Source organism: Nannospalax galili, unplaced genomic scaffold, assembly GCF_000622305.1.
Source record: "Nannospalax galili isolate Female #2095 unplaced genomic scaffold, S.galili_v1.0 scaffold146, whole genome shotgun sequence".
Taxonomy (NCBI): domain Eukaryota; kingdom Metazoa; phylum Chordata; class Mammalia; order Rodentia; family Spalacidae; genus Nannospalax; species Nannospalax galili.
The window spans coordinates 5,506,910-5,533,951 of record NW_008357929.1 but is presented as its reverse complement, the minus strand read 5'-3'; the positions used below and the strand labels follow the sequence as shown (position 1 = coordinate 5,533,951).

The window sequence follows — 27,042 nt, the reverse complement described above, 5'->3', positions numbered from 1 at the left end:
GTAGCATCTTCATTGTAATTTTATTTATAATCGATAAATAATTATTCAATAATCTATTTTAGCTCAAGAGTTATTTTCTCAACTTTGCTTTTAACAGCTAGGTATTTGGAGATTTTGGCCAATATTCTCTCATCTCCTTGGCACTTCATCACACACAGCCAGGGAATACAGCCTGTATTGTTGCTGGGTTTTTTTTGTTGTTGTTTTAATGTTTCTTGTAGGCTGGATTTTTACTTTTAAAAATCATTGCTACCAGAAACAATAAGCAAAAAGAACAAAAGATGTACAAAGCCCTTAAGCACGTAGTCTTCGTAAAGCCCGTATCTCATTGACTTAATGAGCAGCAAATCTAATTGTTTACTAGCTTTTCTTAATCCAAGGACCCTGTCCCCTGCCCTAAGGATACTTACAGCCTCTTCAGCTTGTCTCTTGTAAGATTTCACTTTTGCCTGAAGTTTATCCACCAAATCCTGAAGCCTGAGAATATTTTTTCGATCTTCTTCTGTCTGAAAGATTATAAAAATCACAGGGCATCATCACCTCCAAAGCGCATGGCATCATAGTGTTGACTGTCCTGCACACATTTGGAAGAGTGCTGAGCTGGTAGGAACCATGTACCTGGTAAGTGAGCTCCTTCACTCGCCTCTCGTGTTTGCGCAGACCTTTGACAGCCTCAACGTTACGCTTCTGCTCGCTCTCAACCTCGCCCTCCAGCTCACGCACCTGCAAATAGGTAGGCTCTTAAGAGCTTCGATCCAGTGAGGCTTCAGAAACAGATGGAAATGGACAAATACCGGGGACTCACCCTGGCCTCCAGCTTCTGGATCTGCTTCTTGCCTCCCTTCAGCGCCAGCTGCTCGGCCTCATCCAGGCGGAGCTGCAGGTCCTTCACCGTCTGCTCCATGTTCTTCTTCATCCGCTCCAGGTGGGCGCCGGTGGCCTGCTCCTTCTTCAGCTCCTCTGCCATCATGGCTGCCTGGTGAGCGGTAGGACAGAGTTGGTTAGGAGCTGACAGGGCTCAGTGGAGCTTGGGTTTCCCACCTCCGAGTGCCTCTGCTCACATCGGTGATGGCCTTCTTGGCCTTCTCCTCTGCGTTGCGGGCTTCCTGGACAATGTCCTCCATCTCTCCCTGGATTTGGGAGATGTCTGTCTCCAGCTTCTTCTTGGTGTTGATCAGGCTGGTGTTCTGGTTAAAATTAAGTTATACAACTTATCAGAGTACTTAGCAGGAGTCATTTCTTGAAAAATTAAAATAAAAATTTGTAAGAAATGATCTTCAATATTAAATAATTTTGTTATGTAATATAATACAAACAGAAATGTTAATATTCAGTATCTTCAAGTGTGTTATAAGTAGACTAAATAGCCCTATAATTTTATAACTGTCATTTACCAAGACCATCATCCACATGGATAAAATTATAAGAGATGTTTGTAAAATTCAGTTTCTTCACAGTAAAAATATCAATGTGGGTGATAAAAGTCAACAGAGTATAGGACAACCTTAGAATATTCTAGGAAGTAAATCAATAATTGTTAATACAAAAGAGCAAAAGGCTTCTCAGTAACACAATGAAATTTGGCAGAAGTCCAAAACCTGGCTGTCATAGGAAGATTCAGGCTTATATATTTTGAGACACACCAACATTTCTGCTGGGAGGTCTCTGTGCTAAATCCCACCTGGGTGTGGAGGAGCTGCACCCGCTCGCTGGCGTCCAGCAGCTCCTGCTCTGCGATCTTCCTGCTCCTCTCCGTCTGCTCCAGCGTGGCCCTCAGCTCCTCAATCTCAGCCTGCAGCAGGTTGGCTCTGCGCTCAACCATGGCCAGCTGCTCCTTCAGGTCCTCCTGGCCCCGGAGAGCATCATCCAGGTGCAGCTGGGTGTCCTGTGCATTAAACAGTCAATGAGACACCACGTTCTCAAGCCGAATCGCCCCCTTCATCTAGGACTACCTCTAGGCACCACCTACCTTGAGGATGCCCTGGGTGTTCCTGTAGTTCCTCAGGGCCTCGGCAGCCATGCGGTTGGCGTGGTTCAGCTGGATTTCCATCTCGTTGAGGTCTCCCTCCATCTTCTTCTTGATCCTGATGGCGTCGTTCCTGCTCCTGATCTCTGCGTCCAGCGTGCTCTGCATGGATTCCACGACTCTGATGTGGTTTCTCTTGAGCTGGTCGATCTCCTCGTCCTTCTCAGCAATCTTCCTGTCGATTTCAGACTTGACTTGGTTCAGCTCAAGCTGGATGCGCAGGATCTTTCCCTCTTCGTGTTCCAGAGATGCCTTAAATAGGGCAAGAGGTGATGTTAGAAAAAAAAAATCATCCCAAAGTATTTCTGTATGCAGATAATTTTGTGCTGTGCATCTTTTCACTTAATCTCTAGATGGACTTAATTCTTTTCTGAATGTATTTGTTAATCATGCACAGTTTGGCCATACCTCTGCTTCTTCTAAAGCAGCCTGCAGTTCACACTTTTCTTGTTCCACCTGTTTCTTTATTTTCTCCAGTTCGTGGATACGTTTTCCTCCTTCTGCAATCTGTTCCGTGAGGTCAGAAATCTCCTCTGTTTAGAGCAGTAAAGGACAGATAAGAATTTGGGGGGGAAAGACACCACTGCCTAAAAGAGATTCCTCAAAGTTGTGAATAATGTTGAGGGGAGGGACTCACGCTGTAGGTTCTTATTCTCCCGCTTCAGGGTTTCCAGCTGATCCAGGGATTCCTCATAGGCGTTCTTCATTTTGAAGAGCTCGGTGCCGAGGGAGCGGGCCTCCTTCTGGGAAGCTTCGAGCTCAGCATGTGTTTCCTCATACTTCTGCTTCCATTCTGCCAAGATCTGGAAACACCAAGAGCAGTTAGCTGCTGTAAAGGAAAGAGAGAGCTGCGGCTAGCAGAGGATGCCTTGGGAGTCACCTTATCGAAGTTCCTTTGCTTTTTGTCCAGGGCTGCGCAGGCGGCGTTGGTCCTCTCCACGTCCAGCATGAGGTCCTCCACCTCGTTCTGCAGCCGCTGCTTCGTCTTCTCAAGAGAAGCGCATTTGGCGTTCACAGCTTCTACGTGTTCCTCGGCAAATTTGTATAGAGCGGAAAAGCATTTTTTTAAATCATTTGTTTAAAAGGACGGGAAATGTACTCACGTTGCAAGTTCTTATTCTCCCGTTTCAAGGTTTCAAGTTGGTCTAAGGATTCCTCATAAGCATTCTTAATCTTGAAGAGTTCTGTGCTCAGAGAGCGTGACTCCTTTTGAGAGGCTTCAAGTTCAGCATGGGTTTCCTCATACTTCTGTTTCCATTCTGCCAGGATCTGAACAGCAAGGAATGGTAAAGAAAGGTAATGGAAGAAGTTTGATGGGCTGAGAGCCACCTGTTCAAGAAACTCTGTTGGATCATGTATTGGAAAATAATTATGAATGAGAAGAAATAAGAAATTCCAGGATCCCTCACACACAGCCTCTGACCAGTGGAAGGAGAGCTGCTGAGCTGAGGATGTGGCTCAGGTGGTTTGGCTGAGGCACAGTGAAGACAGCAGGTGACAGCTAAGTACACACTAAGCACTGCAGAGGAAACTGGAATACCTTGTCGAAGTTCCTTTGCTTCTTATCAAGCGCTGCACAGGCAGCGTTAGATCTCTCCACATCAATCATGAGGTCCTCCACCTCGTTCTGCAGCCGCTGCTTCGTCTTCTCAAGAGAAGCGCATTTGGCGTTCACAGCTTCTACGTGTTCCTCGGCAGCTTGCAGACGCTGAGCCAGCTTCTTCCTTGAAGATTATATCAATTTTTAGGGAGAAGTAACCATATAAAAATATGAACTATTACCACATGGAAGAGTAGTGAAAGTTTCATATTAATGTGATTCACTCATTCATTCAACAAAAATCAGTGAGCTCCTCTTGGGGGCCAGACACCAAAAGCACAACAATGAATGTGGCAAGAAAGTTCCCTGCTTCGTGAAGCTTAACAAACCAGTAAGAGAGATCAATAAGCATCGGGCCTGAAAAAGCATAAAATAATGTCTTTCAGATATAAATGCAATGAAGAGAAATAAAATACAGAATCGATGGGCAACTATTATCACTATTCAGGGAAGGTCTCACTAAGGCAAAGTCAGAGTGAGCCAGTGGGAGATCAGCAAGGATTGTTCCAGATGGAGGGATCAGCCAGTACAGAGGCATCAATGAGCTTGGTGCAGCTGGCAAACAGCTGCAAGCTATGTAATTTGTAGTTGTGTGTTATTCTTTGTTTCCTTACTAGACTTTAAACTAGTAGAGCAGGAGCCGTACATTTGCTTTACTCAGGAATTATTCAATGGACCTGATAGTCGCTGGCAAATAGAAGCTACTTAGTAATGTGGTGGCATGAATGTGTCAACCTTCTTGCATGTTCTTTCCCTACTGTGTACATACTTTGCCTCCTCCAGCTCCTCGGTGCGCTGGATGGCATCTGTCTCATATTTGGTCCTCCACTGGGCCACCTCGCTGTTGGCCTTGGACAGCGCCCTCTGCATCTCGGCCTTGGATTCCTGCTCCTCCTCGTACTGCTCCCGCAGCAGGTCACAGTCGTGGCGAGAGGACTGCAGGGCGTGGGCCAGTGCGTTCTTGGCCTATGGAGAGTTACACCTTTATGTTACTGGCTATATAACTAATTCTTACATTTCAAATCCCTTTAAAGTTGGTGTGACTGAGTCCTTTTATAGTCAACTCATGGCAGAAAAATCCAGCCATCAGTCTTTAACTAATAGTCACCTTTACTTCCTCTTCAAGTTGTCTCTTTAATTCTTCAATCTGTTGAGTAAATGCTTGTTTACCCCTTGATAACTGGGACACCAGAGCTTCTTTTTCATCAAGCTGGCGTGAAAATTCACCTGGTGGACAAAATAAATGCCACTGTTGTTTTCTAAGTAAAGAAAAAATTCTGCAAAGCTATTTTAGAAATAAATTTAACTCTTGGCTCTCCAAATTGAGAGTTCAGGTGACTGAGCCTTCTATTGACACCTTCATGCTCAGTGTCAAATTTCTGAGTTTTCAATGAAACATGCATATCAATCCAAATGAATAAAAACAGCTTAAATTCTTTTTTCTTCTTCATAAACTAGCTCTTTTAAGCTTATATGACATTATGCAAAGTCTTGTGATGACTGTCAAAATGAAGATCTAAAATATCTACTTCTACACAGTTATAGTTCCATAGATTGTGTGTGTGCATGTGTGCATGTGTGTGTGTGTATGGGTATGTGCTTGTGTGTGTGTGTGTGTGTGTGTGCATATGTAGGTTGGCATGTGCCACGGTGCAAGGGCACAACTTTGTTGTTTGGAGAGCCAATTCTCTCCTTCTACCTTTATGTGGCTTCTGGGAACAGAGCTCAGGTTCCAGGCTTTCGAGGTAAGTGCCTTTACTCCCGAGCCTACCTTGCTGGCCATCCATAGACTTTTGAGATATGGGGCTGCCCATTATTCCATTCAGGAATTTAGTTCATATTGACATAAAAAGAAATGTAGGGCATAGGCTTAGCTGGAAGGCAGAGTACTTGCTTAGCACGTGTGAGGCCCTGGGTTTGATGCCCAGCACCGCAAAGAAGCAACAGCAACAATAATAACAAAAAATATGGCCTGAGATAGAAACCTTGGACTGACACTAAAGTGACCCCTGATCCCAGTCTTCCCTCTATGAATAGATTCTTAAGGCCTTTCAGGAGCAGAGCTTGAGCGAGTCATGACCTCTCTTGAGCCTTCTGATGAATCACCCTGTTGCTCTCAGATGCTTTTATTAGGCTCTCACATTACCAAATCATTTGTTCTTAGCTACCTCATCTTGAGTCTTAGGCACCAGAGAAGGCAGGAGCATTACCAGATTCTGTCTGCAAGCGTCCCCGCTGCGACGTCAGGTCATTGATCAGTCGCTGCTGCTCCTCCTCCTTTGATTTCAGCTCGCTCAATTGGTCCTCTAGAGTGCGGCACATCTTCTCCAGGTTTCCCTGCAAGAGGAACAGTGAGGGAGGAGAATGGAGACTTTGCCAGAGACACTGCTCATTGTTGTAGAGAATTTCTCTGCAAAGGAAAGAAAATTACAACATTTGGTTTTCTACATAAGTCCAATTATCCTGTGTGTAATGTGATAGAAACAAAAAAAATTTCCCTTTTATTGAGTGAAAATCATGATGCCATGTGCAACATTAATAGAACAATTTGAATATTAGATTCTAATTTTATGATTCTGTAAGAATTATATGGTCTATTTTCTAAAAGCATTTTGAAAAATATGTCATTGCCTTTACAAATGCTAAAACCTTCTCATAGAATAGAAAATATGGGACACCTGTATCCTCCAGTTGGAGACCTGGAGACTACAGCTGGTATGCTCAAGTTGCTTACTAACAGTGTGATGGACTCATGACCGTGGCTTCTTTGAATTCTATGCCTTCTGCATGTTAAATGGAAATACTAAAAAGATTGACCAGTTCCCTGTTCACCTTTCTATATCACTGCAGTTAAGAAATGACTGAATGAGTATAAAGTGCCCTGTGCAAGCAGGTATGTGGATTAATGTCACTAATGTCAGTTACCAAATATTTTATACCTTGGCCTTAGAGACTGTCTCTACATTACTGGCAAGGTCATCGATCTCCATCTTCATCTCGCTCTTCTCCTTCTCCAGCTTCTGCTTGACCCGCTGCAGGTTGTCGATCTGCTCCCCAAGCTCCGCCACGCTGTCCGCGTGCTTCTTCCGAAGCGTGGCTGCCGTGGCCTCGTGCTGCAGGGTGGCCTCCTCCAGGTCCCTGCGCATCTTCTGGAACTCGGCCTCCCGCTTCTTGTTCATCTCGATCTGGGCTGAGGTGGCCCCGCCGGCTTCTTCCAGCCGCTCGCTGATCTCCTCCAGTTCCCGGGAGAGGTCAGAGCGCTGCTTCTCGGCTTTGGCCCTGGAGGCCCGCTCTGCCTCGATTTCCTCCTCCAGCTCCTCGATGCGGGCCTGGGAACGGTGGGAAAAACAGGCTCAGCTTCTGGTGCTGGTCATTTTTTCCAGAGTCCGACTGATGGAAACCATCTACTTACTTGCAGCTCCTTAATCTTCTTCTGTAATTGAATCCCAAGGGCCTGCTCATCTTCAATCTTGCTCTGCAGATTGCTCATTTCAAACTCTTTTCTTAAAAAAAGAAACAAAGGATCACAATTTAGTTCCTATCCCACATGCCGCTGACCCCTAAGCAGCTCTTTCATACTCACTTTTTGAGCCTTTCATCAAGCTGCTGTTTCTCATTCTCAATGTCCATGATGGATTCCTGGGCTAACTTCAAGTCACCCTCAAGTTTCCTCTTGGCCCTTTCTAGGTCCATGCGAAGTTTCTTTTCTTGCTCCAATGACCCTTCAAGCTAAATGCAAATAGTGTTGAGTCAGAAGGAATGCTCAGTTTCCTTTAGAAGAAAACCATTTCCTTGATAATGCAAGACTCACATCATCCACTTGCTGTTCAAGCTTGATTTTGGCCTTGGTCAGGGTATTGACTTTGTCCTCCTCTGCCTGCAGGTCATCCAGGGTCTGCTGGTGGGCCTCTTGGAGGGCCTTCTTCTCCTTGGTCAGCTTGGCGATGGTCTCGTCCAGGCCTGCCATCTCCTCAGTGAGGTTTTTGACCTTAGGAAACAAATAAGCTTTGCATTAAATGTTATATTTTAGTAGATTTAGTTCTATGTTTTGTTTCATAATTTTAAAGAGTGATAAACGTTCCATGTATATATTTATACCTTGTTCTCTGTGGCGTGCTTCTCCTTCTCAACCTTGGCCAGGGTCAGCTCAAGGTCATCGATGTCTTTCTTCAGTTCTGAACACTCATCCTCCAGCTTCCTCTTCTTGGCCGTCAGCTCGGCGTTGATCTCTTCCTCGTCCTCAGCTCTCTCAGTCACCTCCTTGATTTTGGCCTCCAGCTGGATTTTGGTTTTGATCAGCTGGTCGCACCTTTCCTCTGCATCAGCCAAACCTTCAGCTTCCTGGAGTTGCAACACAATCAAAATTGAGAAGAATGACTGAAATATATTGGCATGATAAGATTGCCTCTTCCAATTGGTCTGCTGGATTTTTTTTAATGTTCACTTATTTATGTCTTCACAGGCTGTGGCTTCATGAGCCACCTACTACATGCATACATTTTCTATATATGGGAAAAGAAAAACGTACTGGCTGTTATCCTGTTCCTTTGGGAGAGTGCATTTTAAAGTAAATGAGAATGCCTGTCTCTTAAAAGCTACCATTAATATAGAAAGCAATTCATGATATTAGATATTAAACAAGTTGGGTCTGAGATGATTTTATGAAGAGATAGTTTTCAAGTTAGGCCTTGAGAGGCAGGTAAGATTGGGGTTTATAGAAATCAACTTATTATGGAAAGTAGCAGGAGGTAAATGGGGAAAAGTTCTTGCAGGGAAAATCTAAGATGTTGCTGCCACTGAAATATTTTCTTTGTAATACTAGAGAATGATCCAGTTAAGATGCTCTAAATTCAAGCTGAGGCATAGAGTAATAAAAAAATTCCTTGCAGTGTGCTGTTTCCACTTAAAGGGAGTGGGGAGGGCAGAAAATGAGAAACATGGAACATATATCTTCCAGTTTTTTATCTACAGTTTTTTAATGCGTAAGAGACTGTAGTGTGATCCCTGCAGTGAATTCAGACATGTGTACAGGTTCTGAATAAGTGTCTGGGGAGAACAGGAAAGGGTTGGGGACATATTTGAAGGATGCAGAAAAAAGGCGCCTTTCTTTAAGCTTGTAAGAGTTATTATAACTGCCCAAACTTGACAGCGGAGACTAATCTTAACAGAAAAAAAATATATGTTCTGTGATGAGTAAATTATATCAGACCAATTTGGTTCAACCCAAATGAAAGATAGCCTTATAAATTACATTTCCAGGTAGATGGAAGTAGCTGTAAGGTGGGTGGCCCAGGAGTGAGCAATGAGTAGGTTAGATGGAATGAAAGTTGGGAGAAGGCACAACAGCTGGGTCCTAACACAGAATTATGGGTGTGACACAATAAGCCACTGACCATGGAGATGAATTAGAAAGAGCAGATAGGAGTTATCAAGAGTAATAACAAACAATAACTCAATGAAATTTGCTGTAGAACACTGCCACTTGTCATCTGTCCATATCATAATTTAAGACCCATAGGCATCAAGTTGTTCCAGGAGGTTTCTGGGGTAAGGGGGGGTGGGGTCTCTCCATGCTGCTCTCCTCTTAATATTTTATTTGGGATTGTTTTGTTAAAATCCCTTCAAGGACCATCTTCAATCAAACTGAAAAGAAGCCATAAGCCCTATAGTTTGATGAAACTGTGTAGAAGCAAGAATGTAGACAGTTCTACTTTGTTGTCATGGCACCACTTTGGGAGTGTTTATTGGGCAGTGAGAGAACCTTGTCTCCACAATGAGTGTTCCTCTGCTAACTGCACAGCTCACTTATCATGGCCAGTGCTCCAACACAGGCATCCAATTAGTGATACCTAGAATAGGGTCCAACTTACAGCCTGAACTTGGAGTTGCAAGTCATTTTTCTCTTTCAACAGTGATACCATCTTTTCCTCCAGCTCCTTCCTCTTTGCCTCTGACTTGGAGAGCTCATCTTTGGTCTTCTGGAACTCTTCCTTCATGGTGGCCATCTCCTTCTCAGTCTCTGCACTTTTCAGCAGAGGTTTGATCTTAAAGAAGAGTTTCATCCAGGGCCAGTGCTTGACGTTCATGAAGGCTCGGATGTTGTACTGGATGCAGAAGATGGACTCCCTGAAATTAGGTATTGTGTGGATGATGAAATGAGATTAAATCTTGACAGCGAGAGTTGGAGGTTCTACCCCCCCACCCTAGTCTGGTTCCTCATTTGCTTTCAAACTTGCAAAGTAGAGAAATTATATTTTGTAGTGATCATCAAGAACTTGGTAGTCACCCATCTCTCTACATCATTGCTTTTCAGACCTTGGCATGACTAAGAATCACCTGCAGAGCTTGTTTAAAAGCACTGATTTCTAGATTCCACTTCCAGAGATTTAGATTCAGAGAATTTGAGGAGGACCTAAAAGTTTGCATTTTTAATAGGATTGAAGAAGATGGTGATGGCACAAATCAAGGACTGCCCTTTGGAATGTATTCTTGCTCATCCCACTTGAAATATTCTTACAAAGACAGCATAGGGTGGTGGGAAGGAACATGGCCCTTCATGGATGCCGGGTATCAGAGTTAAAAAGTCAGAATCTTTTTGATAATCTCTAGTTTTAGACTTTAGTTTCATGTGAATTTTGCATTCTACCTCATAATGCAACATTCACCATAATCTAAATTATTTGAAAATTATGGACCATCGTATGTAGTTATTCAAATACAATACAGTGGCCATGATCAAAGTTTGTCACTTAAAGAGATAAGACATGATGTAAAATTTAATTGTAATTGCAGGTGACAAAAATGGTCTCATATAGCTTATTCATTTATTTATACACGTATTCGCCAGTGTGAATGCACCACAGGTGGCAATGTAAACTGCGTCCTTCGTTACTACTCTTGAGACATCTGGCTCTATCTTTCAGTTCTTCCCCTGCATCAAGTTAGGTCACCGGGAAGTCAATTCCCTTGATGACATCATAGTAAATTACTGTGAAGAGTTTTTCACAAATGCCCTTAATATTTTAAATCATGATAGTCTGATAATAGAAATGATCAGATTGAAGAAATAGTTTTAGATTCTTTATAAAACCATTTTCTGGGGCTGGAGAGATGGCTCAGCAGTTAAGAGCACTGGCTGCTCTTGCAGAGAACCTGGGTTCGATTCCCAGCCCCCACATGGTGGCTAACAACTGTCCTTAGCTCCAGTTCCAGGGGATCCAACACCCTCTTCTGAACTCCAACATTGGTGCACTGACATACATGCAGGCAATACACTCATACATACAAAATTTTAAAAAATAAAAAAAATTTAAAAACATTTTCTGAAAATTCTATGCATTCTAAGGTCCCTTGTTTAATGATCTGTCCAATAAATTTATATCAGAACTAATTATTAGGGCAAAAATTCATCTCTGTTTGCTCAGTGGTCCATTTTCTCATAATAGATAAAGAACTACGGACACTTTATACTTCTTAACTTTTCACTCAAACACTCAAGAATATATTCCATGGTGACGGGCCTCACATTCTTCTCTACCTCTTGTAGGACTCTTATTTATTCCTTACCTTGGTGTTCTATCACAGCTAAGTCCTAAAACCATAAGCCACCTCAAGTGTAGTTTTGAAGATGCAAGATGTGAATAAAATGGACATTTGTATACCTTCTCTCCACCATCTTCTGGTACTCCACTCTTGCCAAGAACCCTCTGCACATGGCCTGGGTTCGGGTAATCAGCTGGGCCAACTTGTCATCTCTCATCTCCTCTAGGAGCCCCAGAAGACCAGCTTTGAAAAAGACCTGTGCATGGGCAATATTGCAGATCAGAATCCACAGAGGGTTCAAAGGGGCTGGAAAGCATCAGGTTGGATTTAGAGAGCATTACCTTAGTGTGGCCAAATTTATACTGAGTGTGGTCAATGTCGATGGATCCAAGGAGCTTCTCAGAAGCCTTCTTGCTGTCGATATACTGTCCCTCAGGGATTGCACTTGCGTTCAATACCTTGTATCTGTTAAAGTAAGTGTCCTGGTTTACTGGTGAACAAACAATAGCCAAATGCTAAATGATTTATTTAAAACTCAGAGCTTTTAAAAATATCCATTGTTGCATGGATGTTCAGCCTATTGGCTATCAATTTTTATTCCATTTTTCTTTCTCTTATAATTGCAATTGTCCTATTTTATCAGACTCTGATTTCAGGAAAGGATTATATAAACTTATCCACATTGAAAGGTATATGACGTATTCGATGTAATGTGCTATCTTTGTTTGATAAATTTGCTTTTTAAGAAAGGTCCTGGATCCAAGAAAGATGCTTTTATTATCATCAATGACTAGAGTAGAAGATCCTTCAGGTATGGCAAATTATCCTATTGCCTAAGATCAAATTTAACAGGGGGTGTGGGGACTTGGATCATGAGCACTGCTGTTCTGGCAACTCAACCAGACCTAGATGTAGGGGAGACCAGTGCCCTGCAGCTGCCACCCAGGACTCTTCCTTGTTTCTTAAGATTGGCTTATTGGAGAGGAGAAAAAAGAACTATTGAAGGAGTCGTTACCATGACATTTCCCTCTTATTGCAGGGAACACTGGGAAGCTAGTCTGTGAGAGACAAATGAAATCAAATGAAACAAGAAAATGACTTATGTGTAGCTAGGCATGCATGGGAGAATTCCTAACTCAGCCACTTATTAACTGTGACTTTGGGCAAATAATTTTACATTTCTGAGCTCTAGTTCCTTTGTCTAGAAAATGAAGACATGATAATATATATTTACCTTGATTGTGCATTGGTGGATTAAATGAGGTAATTAATACAGTTTAAGTAGTGAAAAGGGTAGCTCTCCTAATTGATGAAGTTAGGGTACACATCTAAGAGCTAAGCCAGAATCTTGGTAAATCCTGTGAAAATTCTGCATAGTAATTAACATGTAGCATCTTTTAAAAGTGGTATAGGACTCAGAGTCTTTGGTCCTTTTGTGGCAAATTAAAAATAACAAACAGAGGCATACTTTTCACTAAATTTTTTTGTATATATTAAATTTTTTGTTCATGCTGAACATCAAGTTATGATGTGATTAGGAGAGTCTGACCTCTGCTTGAAGTCTGCATACAGGATCCTGCTTGGGAATCCTTTCCTACAGATGCGGATGCCTTCCAGCACACCGTTACACCTCAGCTGGTGCAGGACAAGCTCGTGCTCCATGGCACCTAGAAAATACATGTTTATTTCACAGCAGAACAAAACAAAGGAAGTGTGGCCATCACGCTATCATCTAGAGCTTCTTACCAGGGGTCTTAGTTTCATTGGGGATGATGCACCTCACGAAATGAGGGTGGGTACTCCTGAGGTTGGTCATCAGCTTGTTCAAATTCTCCTGTAAGATCAGAAAACTCTTGTGATCTCAGACTATCCCCACAGTTATGAGCAATTGGTGATGCTGTAAAATTACTCTCTGTGGATGAGTTGAGTGACTGGATGGCCAGTTTTCTCTTCTTTTCATTTTAATGCCTGCTTTGCTTGTGTGTGTGTGTGTGTGTGTGTGTGTGTGTGTGTGTGTGTCTGTACACAGGTGCACAGAGCTCTAAAAGAAGTCAAAGGACGACCTTGGATGTCTGTCCTCAGGTACCTTCCACCTTTTAGTATTGGCCTGGAATTTCACCACATAGGCCAAGGCTAGCTGGTCTGGATCTGCCAGGGATCTGCCTACCTCTACCTCCCATCTCCCTGTAGCTGGGATTAAGGCCTGAGTGCATGCCACTCCACCTGGCTTTTTATATAGGTATTGAGCTGAACTCATATCTTTACTGACTAAGCCACCTCCCTAGCCCAGGATGGCTAGTTTTCATTTAAGGGAAGAAATATCTTTAATGCTTCTCCTGAGCTATAGTTTCTTCCTCCATCTATCTCTCTGCTTTCTTGTTGGCAGGAGGGTCTCATATAAAGAAGCCTGACGTGCTTATTTGCACCTTATGTCAGCATAATCCTGCTGTCTACCCTGGTCCTTGGCCACCCAAAGATATCCACAAGGCCATTGCCATCCCATACTCTGGTCACTCTGTCTTCTACTGAACTCCATAGTTCTCCAATGAGGAAATGCAATTCTGTACTGTTTAGACTGTTTTTCGTATAGCTCCCCATTTCCAGCTCTATAAACAATGGAATAACTTTACCACTTATAGTTGAAAATTGTTTGGACTAGTAGCAAGAATACAATATTAGATTCTTTATGGGTTAACTGCTGAGTTTCATCAATCTTTTTCGCTTGTTTCGGTTTGAGTTTAGTTTGTTTTGGGCTTTTTTTAAGCTATATTTTTACCATGTGACCCAGACTGGCCTTGAGTTTTTGATCCTCTTGCCTCTGGCTCCCAGATGCAGGCATTACAGGGGCATACCACCACAACTGGCATCTCTGTTAGTCTTACTGATCCCTTTAAACCTTTCTGTACATGCCCTTCCTCCTTGTCCTGACCCTACTAGATCATTAGGTTCTGTAAGATTTCCTATAACAAATTCTTCATTATTTCATTTAGCATGAAAAGTAAGGTAATTTCTGAATAATTTAAACCTCTGTGAATTCAGATCAACAGAAGTCACTAATATCATTAATATCCTTTCAAATGTCTCTGGGTAAGAAGACCTTGGACTTCTAGAACTAAATTCCCAAAGCCTTGGAAGTGTTGAGAACACTTTTTTCTTACTCTGAAAAGGGCAGACACGGTCTGGAAAGAAGATCCCTTCTTCTTACCACCTTTCTTGGCAGCCCCACCGCTGGCCTCTGGAGGAAGAAAAGAGGGAGTGTCACTCAAATATAGCTTTAAGTCAACAAGGTTATATTTTGTTGATTTCTGTTTTTCCATGCTCAGGGGAGACATTCCTCAACTCTATTGGTACCTACTGAATCTCATTTTTCAACTAAGTTCCCACCCACTTTTCTGAATTCTTTGTCCATTGGCAAGTGATGGAAGAACAGTCACCTCACTATGAAGAGATGGGCTTCCTAATACTAAAGTATTTGATAACACACTAACTTTAAAAAATCAACATTGAGAGGTGCAAGTTAGTCACTATGCTGTCCTTAATATCCCCAGATCCTTTACACTTACTATAGTGGAAGAAGGAGGAGAGAGCTGCAGAAGCCTAAGCTTTTCATTGCTTGAAAGCCTGATAGTTCCTCTCTGGCCATTGTAACAAGGCCCCTGTAAGAGTGCTGAGCCACAGTGTATAGAGCAGCCTACTAGTCAATGCTTAGAGGAATGAGGGATTTGGCCTGCACTCTTCTGCCTGGCCTATGATTCTACCAACCTCAATCTAACATCACTTCTTGTAATAGCTACAGAAAAGCTAAGGCTTGGAAGCATTACCTGCTTCAGCAGTTTGAGCCCCAGAGAATAGGTAAGCTAGTGTTTTCAATGAAGACTTCTGGTATAGCCCCACCACGGTCTCATTCAGGGGGTCCTTGTTTTTGTCCAACCAGCCAGTGATGTTGTAGTCCACGGTGCCCGCGTAGTGAATCAGGGAGAAGTGGGCCTCGGCCTTGCCTTTGACAACCTTGGGCTTCTGGAAGTTGGCAGACTTTCCAATGTGTTGTTCATACAGCTTGTTCTTGAAGGAGGTGTCTGTCGCCTTGGGGAACATGCACTCCTCTTCCAGGATGGAGAAGATGCCCATTGGCTGGATTTAAGGCAAGGCAGAGGCATCTGGGTAAACACAAGCAGTAGAGTCCATGGGAAGGGGGCACAGACAGGTGGACTAGGATACCTTCTCAATGAGCTCGATGCAGGCGGCCAGGTCCATCCCGAAGTCAATGAACGTCCACTCGATGCCTTCCTTCTTGTACTCCTCCTGCTCCAGCACGAACATGTGGTGGTTGAAGAACTGTTGCAGTTTCTCGTTGGTGAAGTTGATGCACAGCTGCTCCAGGCTGTTGAACTAAATAAAGAGATGTGTTTACTTCTCCCTAAAACTAACTGGATATTTTATTTTTTAAAAAAGACCCTTTAGATGATATTGTCAGAATCAGTGGACTGGAGAGTTTCCTTTGCAACAAAAAGTAAAAAGTATGGAAAGTTTTGAGGGCATGTCCAAGCTACTGTTTGTTGCTATTTTATAGAAAATTTTAGTATCAATATTCTTTTTTTTGGATTTGCTTAAGTTTAGTCATATTTTCCTTCATTACTAGTTAGCTACCTATCATTCCAGTTATCTTCTACATTTTCCAGAGGACTCACCAAAGAGCCAACTTGCAAATTTACAATCCATGAAAAGTTGGTTTGGGCCTGCATTGCATCAACTATGATCAACAGTTCAAGTGAACAATAATTGTTCTTTAATGAGAAATAGAAACAATAAACAAGATACCCCAAAATTACATATAGTATTATAGCACACATTTATATTTTTAAAGGCCTTACCCACATGTCAACACTACCTAGATATAGTTAGTAGAATTACATGGAATCTTTACCCTTGCTTTCCTGTATTTTCTGTAATAACCAACTTTGCCTATAATAATCAGAAAGAAGATAAACTTTTAAAAAGCTCTAAGAAGGAAAATGTACTTCATAATCAAATAGAAATTTTTATTTCATGATATGACATGAACAAGCATTAAAAGATAATTTATTGATTATTCTGAATTATTAAGCCTTTTAGCCTTTATTTTCTCCCTAAGTATTTCCTAGTGATTTCTGCCCTATATATTCAAAGTGTATTATATATTGGTAAGGCTTGATGTGATATTTCACATCAGTTTCCCTTACTTTGTAGGAGTTTTTGAGCCATTCCCTTTCCACAGTATAGCTCCTTCTGGCTCTTACAGTGATTGAAGAGCCCTTATTACATGCATCGCTTTCATTTATTACAGGAAATGATCAGTACCCATCAAAATAATCTCCTTTAAGTCTTCCTATAACTGACGGTGGCAAGAAAGAGTCATCATAGTCACAAATTATTTCTTATTAATATTTTCATTGTTATAAAAATCCTTCACCAATCAACTAGCAACTCACATCAAAGATCTCAAAGCCAGCGATGTCCAAGACCCCGATGAAGTACTGTCTGGGCTGCTTGGTGTCCAGCTGCTGGTTGATGCGGGTGACCATCCACAGGAACATCTTCTCGTAGACGGCCTTGGCCAGGGCACCCACTGCGTTGGTCACCTAGAAAAAGAACACCTGAAGTTACATGAAGTCTGTAAAATGCTTTTATCTCTGGTAGTGAATTTAAATTAGTGTTTACCTGCTCTACAGTCTGGCCTTTGGTGACAAATTCATTGCCGACCTTGACCCTGGGGTAGCAGAGTGCTTTGAGCAGGTCAGCAGAGTTCAGACCCTGGAGATAGGCCGCCTTGTCAGCAACTGAAAGGAAGAGTAGACACAATGTTGTTAGGGCCCAAAGAAGCCCATTTTCTTAGATAAATAGTAATTAAGCTTCATACATTTTTGTGCAGTTTTAGTAGATCTTTTTAAAATAGTCTTGTCTGTGTTTCACTAAGTTCAAGACCTTGAGTAGCCAAAAGAATGTTCATGCTTTACACAGTGCATTATTTAAGTACCCTTTAAAGTTCTACTCTAAAAGGAGAGCTTGCCTTGCTGAGGAAAACTCAGGATAACAAGTTAAGAATGTGAGTTTCAAATCAAACATGAAGTCAGGTAGATGTTGCTGGTGGTACCTTCAGTGCCATCTGGTTCGGCTTGCTCCTCTCTCTGTTTTTGCTTGAACTTCATGTTCCCATAATGCATCACACCCCCTGTGAGCTTATAGATGGAGACCTTTTCATCATTAGTAAAGCCCAAAATATCAATAGCGCTCTGCCAACAGAACAGAAAGGATATTAGGTTATGATCTGCAGTTGGTACTTACGGCTCACATTCCCATTCTTGATGAGCTGGTCAAACTGAGGAGACCTCCACCAGCACTACTGGAGGGCAAGGATTCCCCCTCAGCAATGGAGTGGAAAGGGGCACTCAAGCAAAGGCCAAAACAAGCTGCGCACTGGTGGGTATGTATTGTTTGACATTTCAAAAGCAAACTCAGAAACAAGCACAATCAACTTAAGACACTTGTTTCGAGAGGTTTCACCTAGACTTCAACAAAGAGTTTGGCAGACTCTGAGGTGATGAATCTTCAGAATGCTGTTTCAGGAGAGCATTTGACTCCAGGGGTCCATGTGTGCTCATCACCCTTGACTCTTTCTTTGCTGTTTCCTCTGGAGAGTGAATGCTTATCTGACCCAGCAGAGTCATTCCCATTGCTCTGTGTGCCACTTACATCTGTAGCCATCAGTTCTTCCTGATCATCAATGCTGGCCACACTGATCTCCCCTTGGCTGACAAATGGGTAGTCATATGGGTTTGTGGTGATCAGCAGCATCTCTAAGTACAGGGAACAGAGCAAATATGAACTCAGTCACCATTTTCATCAAAGCAAGAGATTTATGGACAAATTCTATGACCACTATGATGCTTGGCTGAAAGATGATTGATGGATACTGAAGGGAAACTTAAAGGATATTTAGTGCCACCTAATTACCTTGAAGTTGATGTCATGGTATCCCCTATCATTTCCTAGTTTTTAAACATCTTACAAGACAGCAAATTATATATATGTATGAAATTTTCAAAATATAAACCCGTATGGGAAATCTATAAGTATAGTCATTATAGTGGTAGCTATTTAAAATTCAGAATTGGAAGTCAGTTAAATGTCTTCAAGTAGAAAGGTTAGTTTATAGTAGTAGAAATTGGAGGAAGCATTTTCAGTTTTTAATAAGCAAGTATCAATTTTAACAAACTCAGAAAGTTCAGACATCGAGCTTGGGCTGCAGTGCACTGACAGCTGATGGTGTGGCCATTTAACAGAATTATGACATCACTTGCCAATTAGTTCTGGTTTCTTGTTTGATGTGATCTGATAGAAAATATGGTAACTCCTTTCAGCCTTGAGCTGGAAAGTGACGCGTGACTTCTCTAGCAGATCTGGAAGAAATCAGACCATAAGCAGGAAAACTGTAAAGTTGGACACAGCACACATATTTGATTCTTGGTCAACTGTAGAGGTCCTAGGTGCAGAAATGGCTCTCATGCTATATGAACACTTACATGTCTCAATGTCTGCAGAGGCCAGCTTCCCTGTAGTGCCAAAATGGATCCTGATAAATTTACCCTTGAAAGGAAAACTAACATTACCACTTTGCTTGCAATAACATCAAATCTTTGAAAAATTCAAAACACTTGAAATGCTACTGCTTTCATTTAAATCAAGTCGGGGCTATTTACGTCAGGGCTGAAAATGCCTATCTCCTAGTTTGTAAGTGGAAGAATTTTAACTTTGATTTAAGAGTTTATGAATATGAGCATGTGAGGTGATGATGTATAATTAGCTTGAATTAATTATTCCATAATGTATACATCTATTAAAACATCACATTATATCCCATGAATATTTCAATTGGTGTCAACTAAAAATTAAATAGAAAGAACTCCAGAAAGAATCATAGATCCTTTAAGTCAGAGCTTTCAACCCATGCAATAAGCCAAAGAAAACCACACAGTGTAACATAACGTGAATAAACCATTCAGAGAATGTGTCACAAGCATCCCATCAATTTTGGCCAGTGCACAGGCCATTACAGTGTACAAGTGACTTACGAAGCGGGAGGAGTTGTCATTCCTCACAGTCTTGGCATTGCCAAAGGCCTCCAGCAGGGGGTTGGCGCTGATGATTTGATCTTCCAGAGTCCCCTGCAAAGGAAAGAGTAGTCACTGAATCTGGGGCTCAGGGATGTCCTGCCCCAGCAGAGCCTGAATTCTGACTGTGACAATCAGGCTCACCTGCATTTTGCCAGATTCCTCCTTCTTCTTGTCCCCAGTAACTGCAATTGTTGCAAAGTACTGGATGACACGCTTGGTGTTCACAGTCTTCCCAGCACCGGATTCTCCACTGCCAAATCAAAACATATCAAAAAGGGCCCCAAACCTAGCAGCTACCACAGTCATCAAAAAAAAAAAAAAAAAAAAAGCACAAAAATCTAATTACGTAATCAGGATTCACTGGTTCTCCCGATCTTTAAAAATAAGAAAAAAAAAAAAAAAAAAAAAAAAAAGCACAAAAATCTACTTACGTGATCAGGATTGACTGGTTCTCCCGATCTATAAAAGAAATTGCAGGCATTTAATACTATTCTCTTACCCATTTATAAATGGCAAGAAATGTAAAAGGGAATGAATTTACTATTTCTTGGCACAAGCTTACTAGTCTTTCCTTAGTGCCTAGTGCACACATGCATCCATTTCAACTGAACACCACAACTCATATCGCCACAGAAACATTTTGTTCAAGGGGAAAAAATCCTGTGATGACGAAATTTCTTGGACGCCTCAGTATAAAGGATGACCACTGGCTGTGTCTTCCAGAGGCACATGGCTTGCTTTTTAATGCTCTAGCACTTATTAAATATCAAAAGTGTACCTGGCTTTTCTAGCACATTTTGACGACAATTTAAGTTAATGACATACCTACTGTGAGTGAAAGGAGTAATGAGAATTGGACATTGGAAATGTTTTGGTGTGTGAGGTATAACAAGGGTGGCAAAGGTGAGAGCTTTGGAAACACTTGTGGTTTTGTTTTGTTTCTAAGGGACAACAAGAACTCATGTGAATGTTGTACTGTCTAATCATTCTGTAAGCCATTTCTGAAGGTGCCACAGTGTATAGTATCAACCTAGCTGAGCCAAACAACATGACAGGAGGTAGATTCACAGTGTACCTGGCCTGATATCAGTTGTATCTTAAAATCTGAAGCCCGTTCTGGATGGTTCTGGCAAAGGTAATAGCATATGTTCCCCAGGTCATAGTTTATGATGTTGAGAAGCAAACTTCACTCTTCAGTTTTTTGCCTCATAGTAACAGAGATCCAATTTGTATGTGGTTGTAGCTGTGTATGCATGTGTGTGTGTACCTACATATGGATGCTTGTATTTCTTCTCAAAATTACTCAACTTTCTAAATCATTCAAAAATCTAACCACAGACAAGCTCTGTTACCTTTAAACATTTGAGAAATCATTAACCATTCTAGACAATCTCACCAGTATACTGGCCTCAGTGAAAGGGGAACATTTCAAAAGGTGTGATGAAATTGATTATAGATTCTTTTCTATGGGCCTGCTGTGTTGAAGAATATGCACATACGAAGCATCCAGGTCACTTACCAGTCAACATGAACTGATAGGCGTTGTCAGAGATGGAGAAGATGTGGGGCGGGGCCTCCTGGCGCTTTTTGCCTCGATAGGCCCCCACCACCTCGGGGTTGTACACCGGCAGCCACTTGTAGGGGTTGACGGTGACGCAGAAGAGGCCCGAGTAGGTCTGCGTAAGGAAAGAACAGAACAACTACTCAAAGGCCTTTCTTATTTGCACAACTCACTTGGTAATTGGATTTTAACAAAAAAGAGCACTTTTGGAGAGCACTCTACATTTTTTCTAGGTATCAGCGTGAAAACTAATTGGCAGATAGCAACATCTTTGAGTGAAGGGACCAAGGCACAGTCCTTCCTGTTTCCGGTGGGACTTGTCACAGTGATTTACACATAGTAGGAACTCCAAAGCAATGTTGGTCATTTGTTTTTAAATGTGTGATGAAACATTTATACTATTTGAAGAAACAGAAATATATTTCTTCTGCAGAATTAAGATAATGCTAATTTATAAGAACATAAATTAGACACAAATTTGTTCAACACAAGGGAGAGATTTAGGAACTTCAGTAAATTTTAAGACAGCATGATAAAGGCCTTTAAAAAGCAGACATGGGAGCTGGAGAGATGGCACTCTAGAGATGGTTAAGAGCACTGGCTGCTCTTGCAGAGGACTTGGGTTTGGTTCCCAGAACTCACATGGTCCAAACTCCAGTTTTAGGAGATCTAACCCCCTCTTCTGGCCTACTTGGGCACTGCACGCAGAGGGTACACTTACATTCATGCTGGCAAAACACTCGTACACATAAAATAAAAATAAATGAAATATTTTTTAAGTAAAACATAAGCCGAATGTGGTGGTGCACGCCTTTAATCACAGCACTTGGGAGGCAGAGGCAAATAGATCTCAGGAGTTCCATGCCAACTAGGACTATAAGGAGACCCTATCTCAAAAAGACACAAATGTTTTTAGATTATGAAGAAACAAGAGAGCAAACAAATGCATCATGATTAGAATATAAGGATTTAAAAGATGTTTGACAGTTGGTTCAGGACAAGCACCAACCAATTAAAATGGCCACTGAGCATAAACAGCAGGTATGTCTACATGGGATTGCCCAGCTGAATGCCAGTTCTAAATGTTTATTGAATGTATATTATGCCAAGACCCTGCAAAGCAATGTGAGTAAAACATAAATAAGATTGTGTCTCTTACAAAATTCCCAGTCAGTGTAGGTGTGGATGTGAATTAATGATCAGGAAAAATAAGGTCTATGTGAATGCAGAGACGACAGAAACACTCAAGTCTGCCTGTGGAAGCTGCATTCATTTCACAGGTGAAAAGACCAGAACATACAGACCCAAAGCACTACTCTTGGTTGGTAGAGACTTGTGAAATTTGATCCCTAAACATATTTTTAAATGTTAAATCTGTTTATCTTTTCCTTCCTTGGGATGAATCTGCAACAGGAATAGAGAGGGAAGGGAAGATGTTGATCAAATATGCATACCAGACACAGACAGTGTCCTTCCCTTGCCTTAGCTGAGAGAGGACCCAGCTGCTATCCGGCTACACCTAACAGCCACAATAATGAGCCTTGTAACTAGTCATGATATTAGTGACTGCTGGTGACTAGTCACTAACTGTGACTCATTTGTGCCGCAATGAGAGCCATAGGCTTTTAGGGCACATGGTGATGATGACCAAGACCCCGGGCAGGGGTCACTCACGTAGATCATCCAGGCTGCATAGCGCTCTTTGAGGTTGTACAGCACAGCGGGCTCGTGCAGGTGGGTCATCATGGCCATGTCTTCGATTTTGTCGTACTTGGGAGGGTTCATGGGGTAAATCTGGTCTTCCTTCACCGTCAGGGTCTGGTAATCAGGAAAGATAAGCATTGGCGTGAAGTGTGTCCCAAGCCCCCCAAGTGCAGAGCAACGCGGCAGGAGAGATGCGGCTCCCGGTGTGTACTCACTGCTCCCGCTTCAGTTTTCACGGTCACTTTCCCAGCATCCCTGCTCTGAATGGTTCCTTTGACAAACGATTCCTTGGGCTCCGCCACAAAGACCGATGTCTTGGCATCAAAAGGCCTATTCTGGGCCTCAATGCGCTCCTTTTCAGACTTTCGGAGGTAAGGAGCAGCCTCCCCGAAAACAGCCATTTCTGAGTCTGAACTCATGGCTGCTTGAACTCACAGGTCCTAAAGGGGATAAAGCATTTCATGATAGAGACCCCACACTGCCTGGTGTGCCAGCACATTTTTAGATTGGTATATTTCAGGGGCCCAGTCACAGATTGCAGTTAAAACAGGCAGGTCCACTGCCACCAGACTAGAGTTACCACCACAAACATCTCAAGAACAAAAATGCATCAGCTCACAGTGAACCCAGCCCTGTGCTGAGGACTTTACATCCAGGATCTCCTCCCATCCTCCAAGACTAGCATTCCAGCCAGGAAAATGGGCTATGGGTAGAATGCTGCTGCCAAGTACTATATGACCTTGGGTAAGACACTTGATCATTTTGAGCCTCACCGACTCCATCTTTTCAACAGGGATTATAATATCTGTCTTGTTTAATTTGCAGCCCTTGGAATAAGGTAATGATACTTCAAAAAACTGTTAAAATGACAACTAAGTAGTAATTTGAAAAGTTCAAGCTACCATTTACATATAAAATGTCATTTATTCTGACATCACACAGTGGTCTGGCCCTATAAAGTAAGACGACTTTATTTCCTCTTTTAGCTATTCAGCCCAAAGTGGTTTGGGAGGATTTTAATTTTGTTTAGCTTTTTCCCTTTTGGTTGGATTCCTGGTAGAGTCATTCCAACATGATGTCTTTGTACTCTAGTTAAACTCCTGAAGGATAAAGCCACAATCCCCCTTCTAAATAACAGAACTCCTTTTGTTCTAAACTTCCCTGTAAGGAATGTGAGACCGGGTTGCTCTCAGAGCTGCTCCTGGGTACCTGAGTAAGAGAACAATGCAAGGCCGACAAGGAACCATGCTGTGCTTATCACAGGATTAAAGCCTAGGAGCTCAGTTTAGGTTCTCCCAGTCTCCCTCCTTAGAAATGCACCATGTGGTAGTAAGGTTGATGACCACCTCTATTCCACACTCAAGACTTTCAGCATGTTTAATTTGCAGCCCTTGGAATAGGGTTTTGTGTTGCATTTGGCATCCCATAATGTGACTTTTTATAAGATCAATAAGAAACTTAAAGGAACCATTGTTCTAAGTATTTCCTTTCTTATTTGTTAGGGATCATGGTTACTAAATAAATATATAATATAATAATAAGATATTATATGTAAATATATTTTCACCAGATTTGAGTTTTTCCCAAGAGTCTTAGTGCCAATATTTTTTTCTTACAGAGACAAAATAATCTTCTGTTTAAAATTGTGCACTTGCTCAATGTCACCCCCCAAGGCTCAAGTCACAAAAGAAAGTCTGAAAGTCTTCCCTCCCAATCCAGCCCCTTGTCCTTAAATGCAGTTGTTAGTATTTCCTGAGACAAGCACTTTCTCAAAGGTTGCTAAGTGACAGAAAGCCATCCCAGAGGCTCTGTATCACACCTCTAGGGACTGGTTAGTCCAAACCTTACCTTAGCAAATGAAAAGATGCAATTGGGAAGCAAAGGGTCCTGTACAAGAAAAAAGCAAAGTACTTGATTAATTGAAAATTAAAGTCCCACTTGCAACAGAATTCACAGACATGAAGTGGGAGACAGCAGAGGCAGCAGTACCAGGACCAGAGCAGCCCAGGCGATGTGGTCAGTGTCCTTCTGGAAAGCCGGTCCTGCTCCCACTTACCTTGGAGCTTTTTAAAGCAGGACGAGTCAGCTTCGTTCTGGGACTCTTTTATATGGATAGTTATGGAAACAATGCAGCTGCCTCTTCTTTCTTAAGTCAAAAGGAATTGTTTGGCAAAAATCCTCTTGGCAATCGAGCGTCCCTGCATAATTCTCATTCATATTAAGAATGGTTGGATATAATTAGAAATATTTTTCTTATTGAGTATGTGGACAAATCTCCTATGGATAATTTGAGAAGATGATCTGAAAGGAAGATTTGGGCTGGTGGATAAAGACAGTAGCCAGGGAGCCAGGATACCTGGCTGTTCTTAGAACTTCTTTTTGGCCTTGCTGGGCATACTGCTCAGGATTGCCTTGCATCATTTTTTGCATATTTCACATATCAAATGATATAAATAAAATACAAATATGTATTTTAATTTCACAAGGCTTAATTTTCACCTGTTAATCCTCTCTTTCTGGCCCAGCAAAATTAAGTGTATTCAACAATTGAAGAAGAGAGAAAATTCTCTCTCTGTTTTCCTAATGTTCTTAACATTCTGGAAATTTCTTGGCTCTTGTAAAAAGTATTTTTTACAACTGTTTTGCCAAAACTGTCCCTCTACATAATAACACACATTCCCTGTCCTGCCCCCTCATTTGTCTGCAAAGCTGAATATTTCTTAATAGTAATAGATAATTTTTAGAGTGCTTCCTAGTGTTTTTATGTCATAGCACATCAAGAAAAAATGATAAACTAAATATAGTGCACTAGAGAAACCGAGAGAGATTTGGCTGTATTTATATAAATGACTTGGCAAGACTGTTTCTTTATATTTCTTTGCCTTTCTTTGTATAAGATACAGTAAATGTACCAATGTACAATGCATACCAATTATAGAAAATACTAAACATTGAATGTGCCTTAAACTTCCAAGTAATATCTTTCTAAAACTTTTAAGGAAAGCCTTGAGCCAGATTTCACAAACAAAGCATGTTTCCAACTGGCTCTGAGCTGAAACTGTGACATACTTTCAAAGTTTATAAATAATGAAGACAGTATCTGTATTATTGGAGAGGACCATAGTGGAGCTCTTTGCACAATAAGGGAATAAAGATGTGGCCAAGTTTTTCACATCTGTGGAAAATATATTTGAAGAGTTTGCCAGCTCTTTTTCTTCCTTCATTGACAAAATGCAATGTTGAATGAGAATAAAATAAAATGTTAACTCATTTGAACTCTTTTACTTATCAACTACCTCAAAAGGATGAAGACATAATTTTTAAAAAATCCGTGTACTAAAAAAGTCCTTGGTTGTTAAGTCGGTCAAAGGGCATGCCAATCCGTCACAAACACACAGAAGTCCCATGCCCGATCCACTCAAAACTCAAGTTTTAGAGCCATCACTCCAAGTTGCTGCCACCTAGACCACAACTCAAACTTCTAGCACCTTTCCTCTGGCTGGTTGCCCTCTGGCCACCATGCCCCGCCCCAGGCACCTTGGAACACCAGCTTTCCAACAATTCCAGGGGTCCCTTGACCACGGCAGAATCCATCCCTCTCTCAGCTGGCTGCCGAAGCCCTTCTTGGCTCCACTGAGCACATGAAAAAAGATACCATTGTCTTGCCTCCTGTGAGGATTAGAGGGGTCACAGTCAAATTCTAGCACAGCCCAGGCTATTCTCAGGGGACCCCTGGCCAGACATCCAGCCACCTCACAGCTAAAGGGCATTTCCCAAGGTTCTGTCCCATCTGCTATTCTGACATTCAACAGATCAACATTTCACGGTACATATTATTTTTGAGGCCAGGACACACTGGCTGGGAAGCTCTGCTTTGATGAGCTGTGGTGCTTTTTCCCACTAAACAGACATTTTCAATGTCTAGTCAGTCTGATAGTTTAATATCCTTATTCCATTCCTGCTGCCCATAGATATCTTCCTTAAGGTTTATTAAATGTTCTTTGTTTTGTGTTTTTTCTGAACTGATCTTTATTTGAAAGTCTTGCCATGGTGATTGGGTCATCTCAGAACATACATATTCTGTTTCCTTGGTTTGTAAGCTCCTCCAGTGAACCTTGTGTTTCGTTCTACAGGTAGAAACTATCCAATGTTACCTTTAATGTAAAGAAGAAAATGCAAACCCTCCTTCGTGATATTGGAGACATAAGCCTTAATTGTTCCCTATGCCTTTTGGTTCATGACTTGTAACTGGTAAATATTCTCCAGTACTCTCTAACTGGCCCTTTAGGTACAGGTCAATCAGTCAAGATAGCTTCCAAGGACAGGATAGTTTCCAACTCTGCAAACAAGACAAATATGAGCATTCCCTTCTTGCCTTCTTCTGGTAGGCTCTTCTTCATTCACCACTGCTTCGTGAGTCAGAGTCCTCTGCTTCCCATCCATCACCTCTTGTCATGTT

At 41.8% G+C, this 27,042-nt stretch overlaps 1 protein-coding gene across 1 annotated transcript; it reads right to left on the bottom strand.

Moving 5' to 3' along the window:
• Positions 1 to 243: 243 nt before the first annotated feature.
• On the bottom strand, positions 244 to 24,651 carry LOC103752228 (myosin-2). The gene is made up of 41 exons (XM_008855962.1): positions 24,573 to 24,651; positions 24,432 to 24,470; positions 22,799 to 23,023; positions 22,554 to 22,697; positions 20,838 to 20,994; positions 19,750 to 19,777; positions 19,460 to 19,568; positions 19,277 to 19,369; positions 18,728 to 18,791; positions 18,506 to 18,604; positions 17,898 to 18,001; positions 17,299 to 17,437; positions 16,866 to 16,984; positions 16,637 to 16,786; positions 15,387 to 15,557; positions 14,990 to 15,299; positions 14,327 to 14,403; positions 12,915 to 13,002; positions 12,718 to 12,835; positions 11,510 to 11,633; positions 11,288 to 11,424; positions 9,497 to 9,752; positions 7,725 to 7,967; positions 7,438 to 7,614; positions 7,210 to 7,355; positions 7,039 to 7,129; positions 6,566 to 6,955; positions 5,837 to 5,963; positions 4,735 to 4,853; positions 4,396 to 4,592; positions 3,717 to 3,750; positions 2,907 to 3,056; positions 2,664 to 2,829; positions 2,435 to 2,559; positions 1,970 to 2,278; positions 1,682 to 1,885; positions 1,062 to 1,187; positions 806 to 976; positions 619 to 723; positions 411 to 506; positions 244 to 249 (listed from the first exon to the last, which is right to left on the bottom strand). The coding sequence occupies exons 3-41, from the start codon at positions 23,000 to 23,002 to the stop codon at positions 244 to 246; spliced, it is 5,673 nt and encodes a 1,890-aa protein (XP_008854184.1). The 5' UTR covers positions 23,003 to 23,023; positions 24,432 to 24,470; positions 24,573 to 24,651.
• Positions 24,652 to 27,042: the final 2,391 nt, after the last annotated feature.

Coding starts and splice junctions, on each gene's coding strand:
- LOC103752228 (XM_008855962.1), bottom strand. CDS start 23,002: ATGAGTTCAGACTCAGAAATGGCTGTTTTCGGGGAGGCTGCTCCTTAC. Junction 12,836..12,914: donor CAATGAAACTAAGACCCCTG/GTAAGAAGCTCT, acceptor TGTATTTTCTAG/GTGCCATGGAGCACGAGCTT. Junction 6,956..7,038: donor AGAAGATTAAGGAGCTGCAA/GTAAGTAGATGG, acceptor CACCGTTCCCAG/GCCCGCATCGAGGAGCTGGA.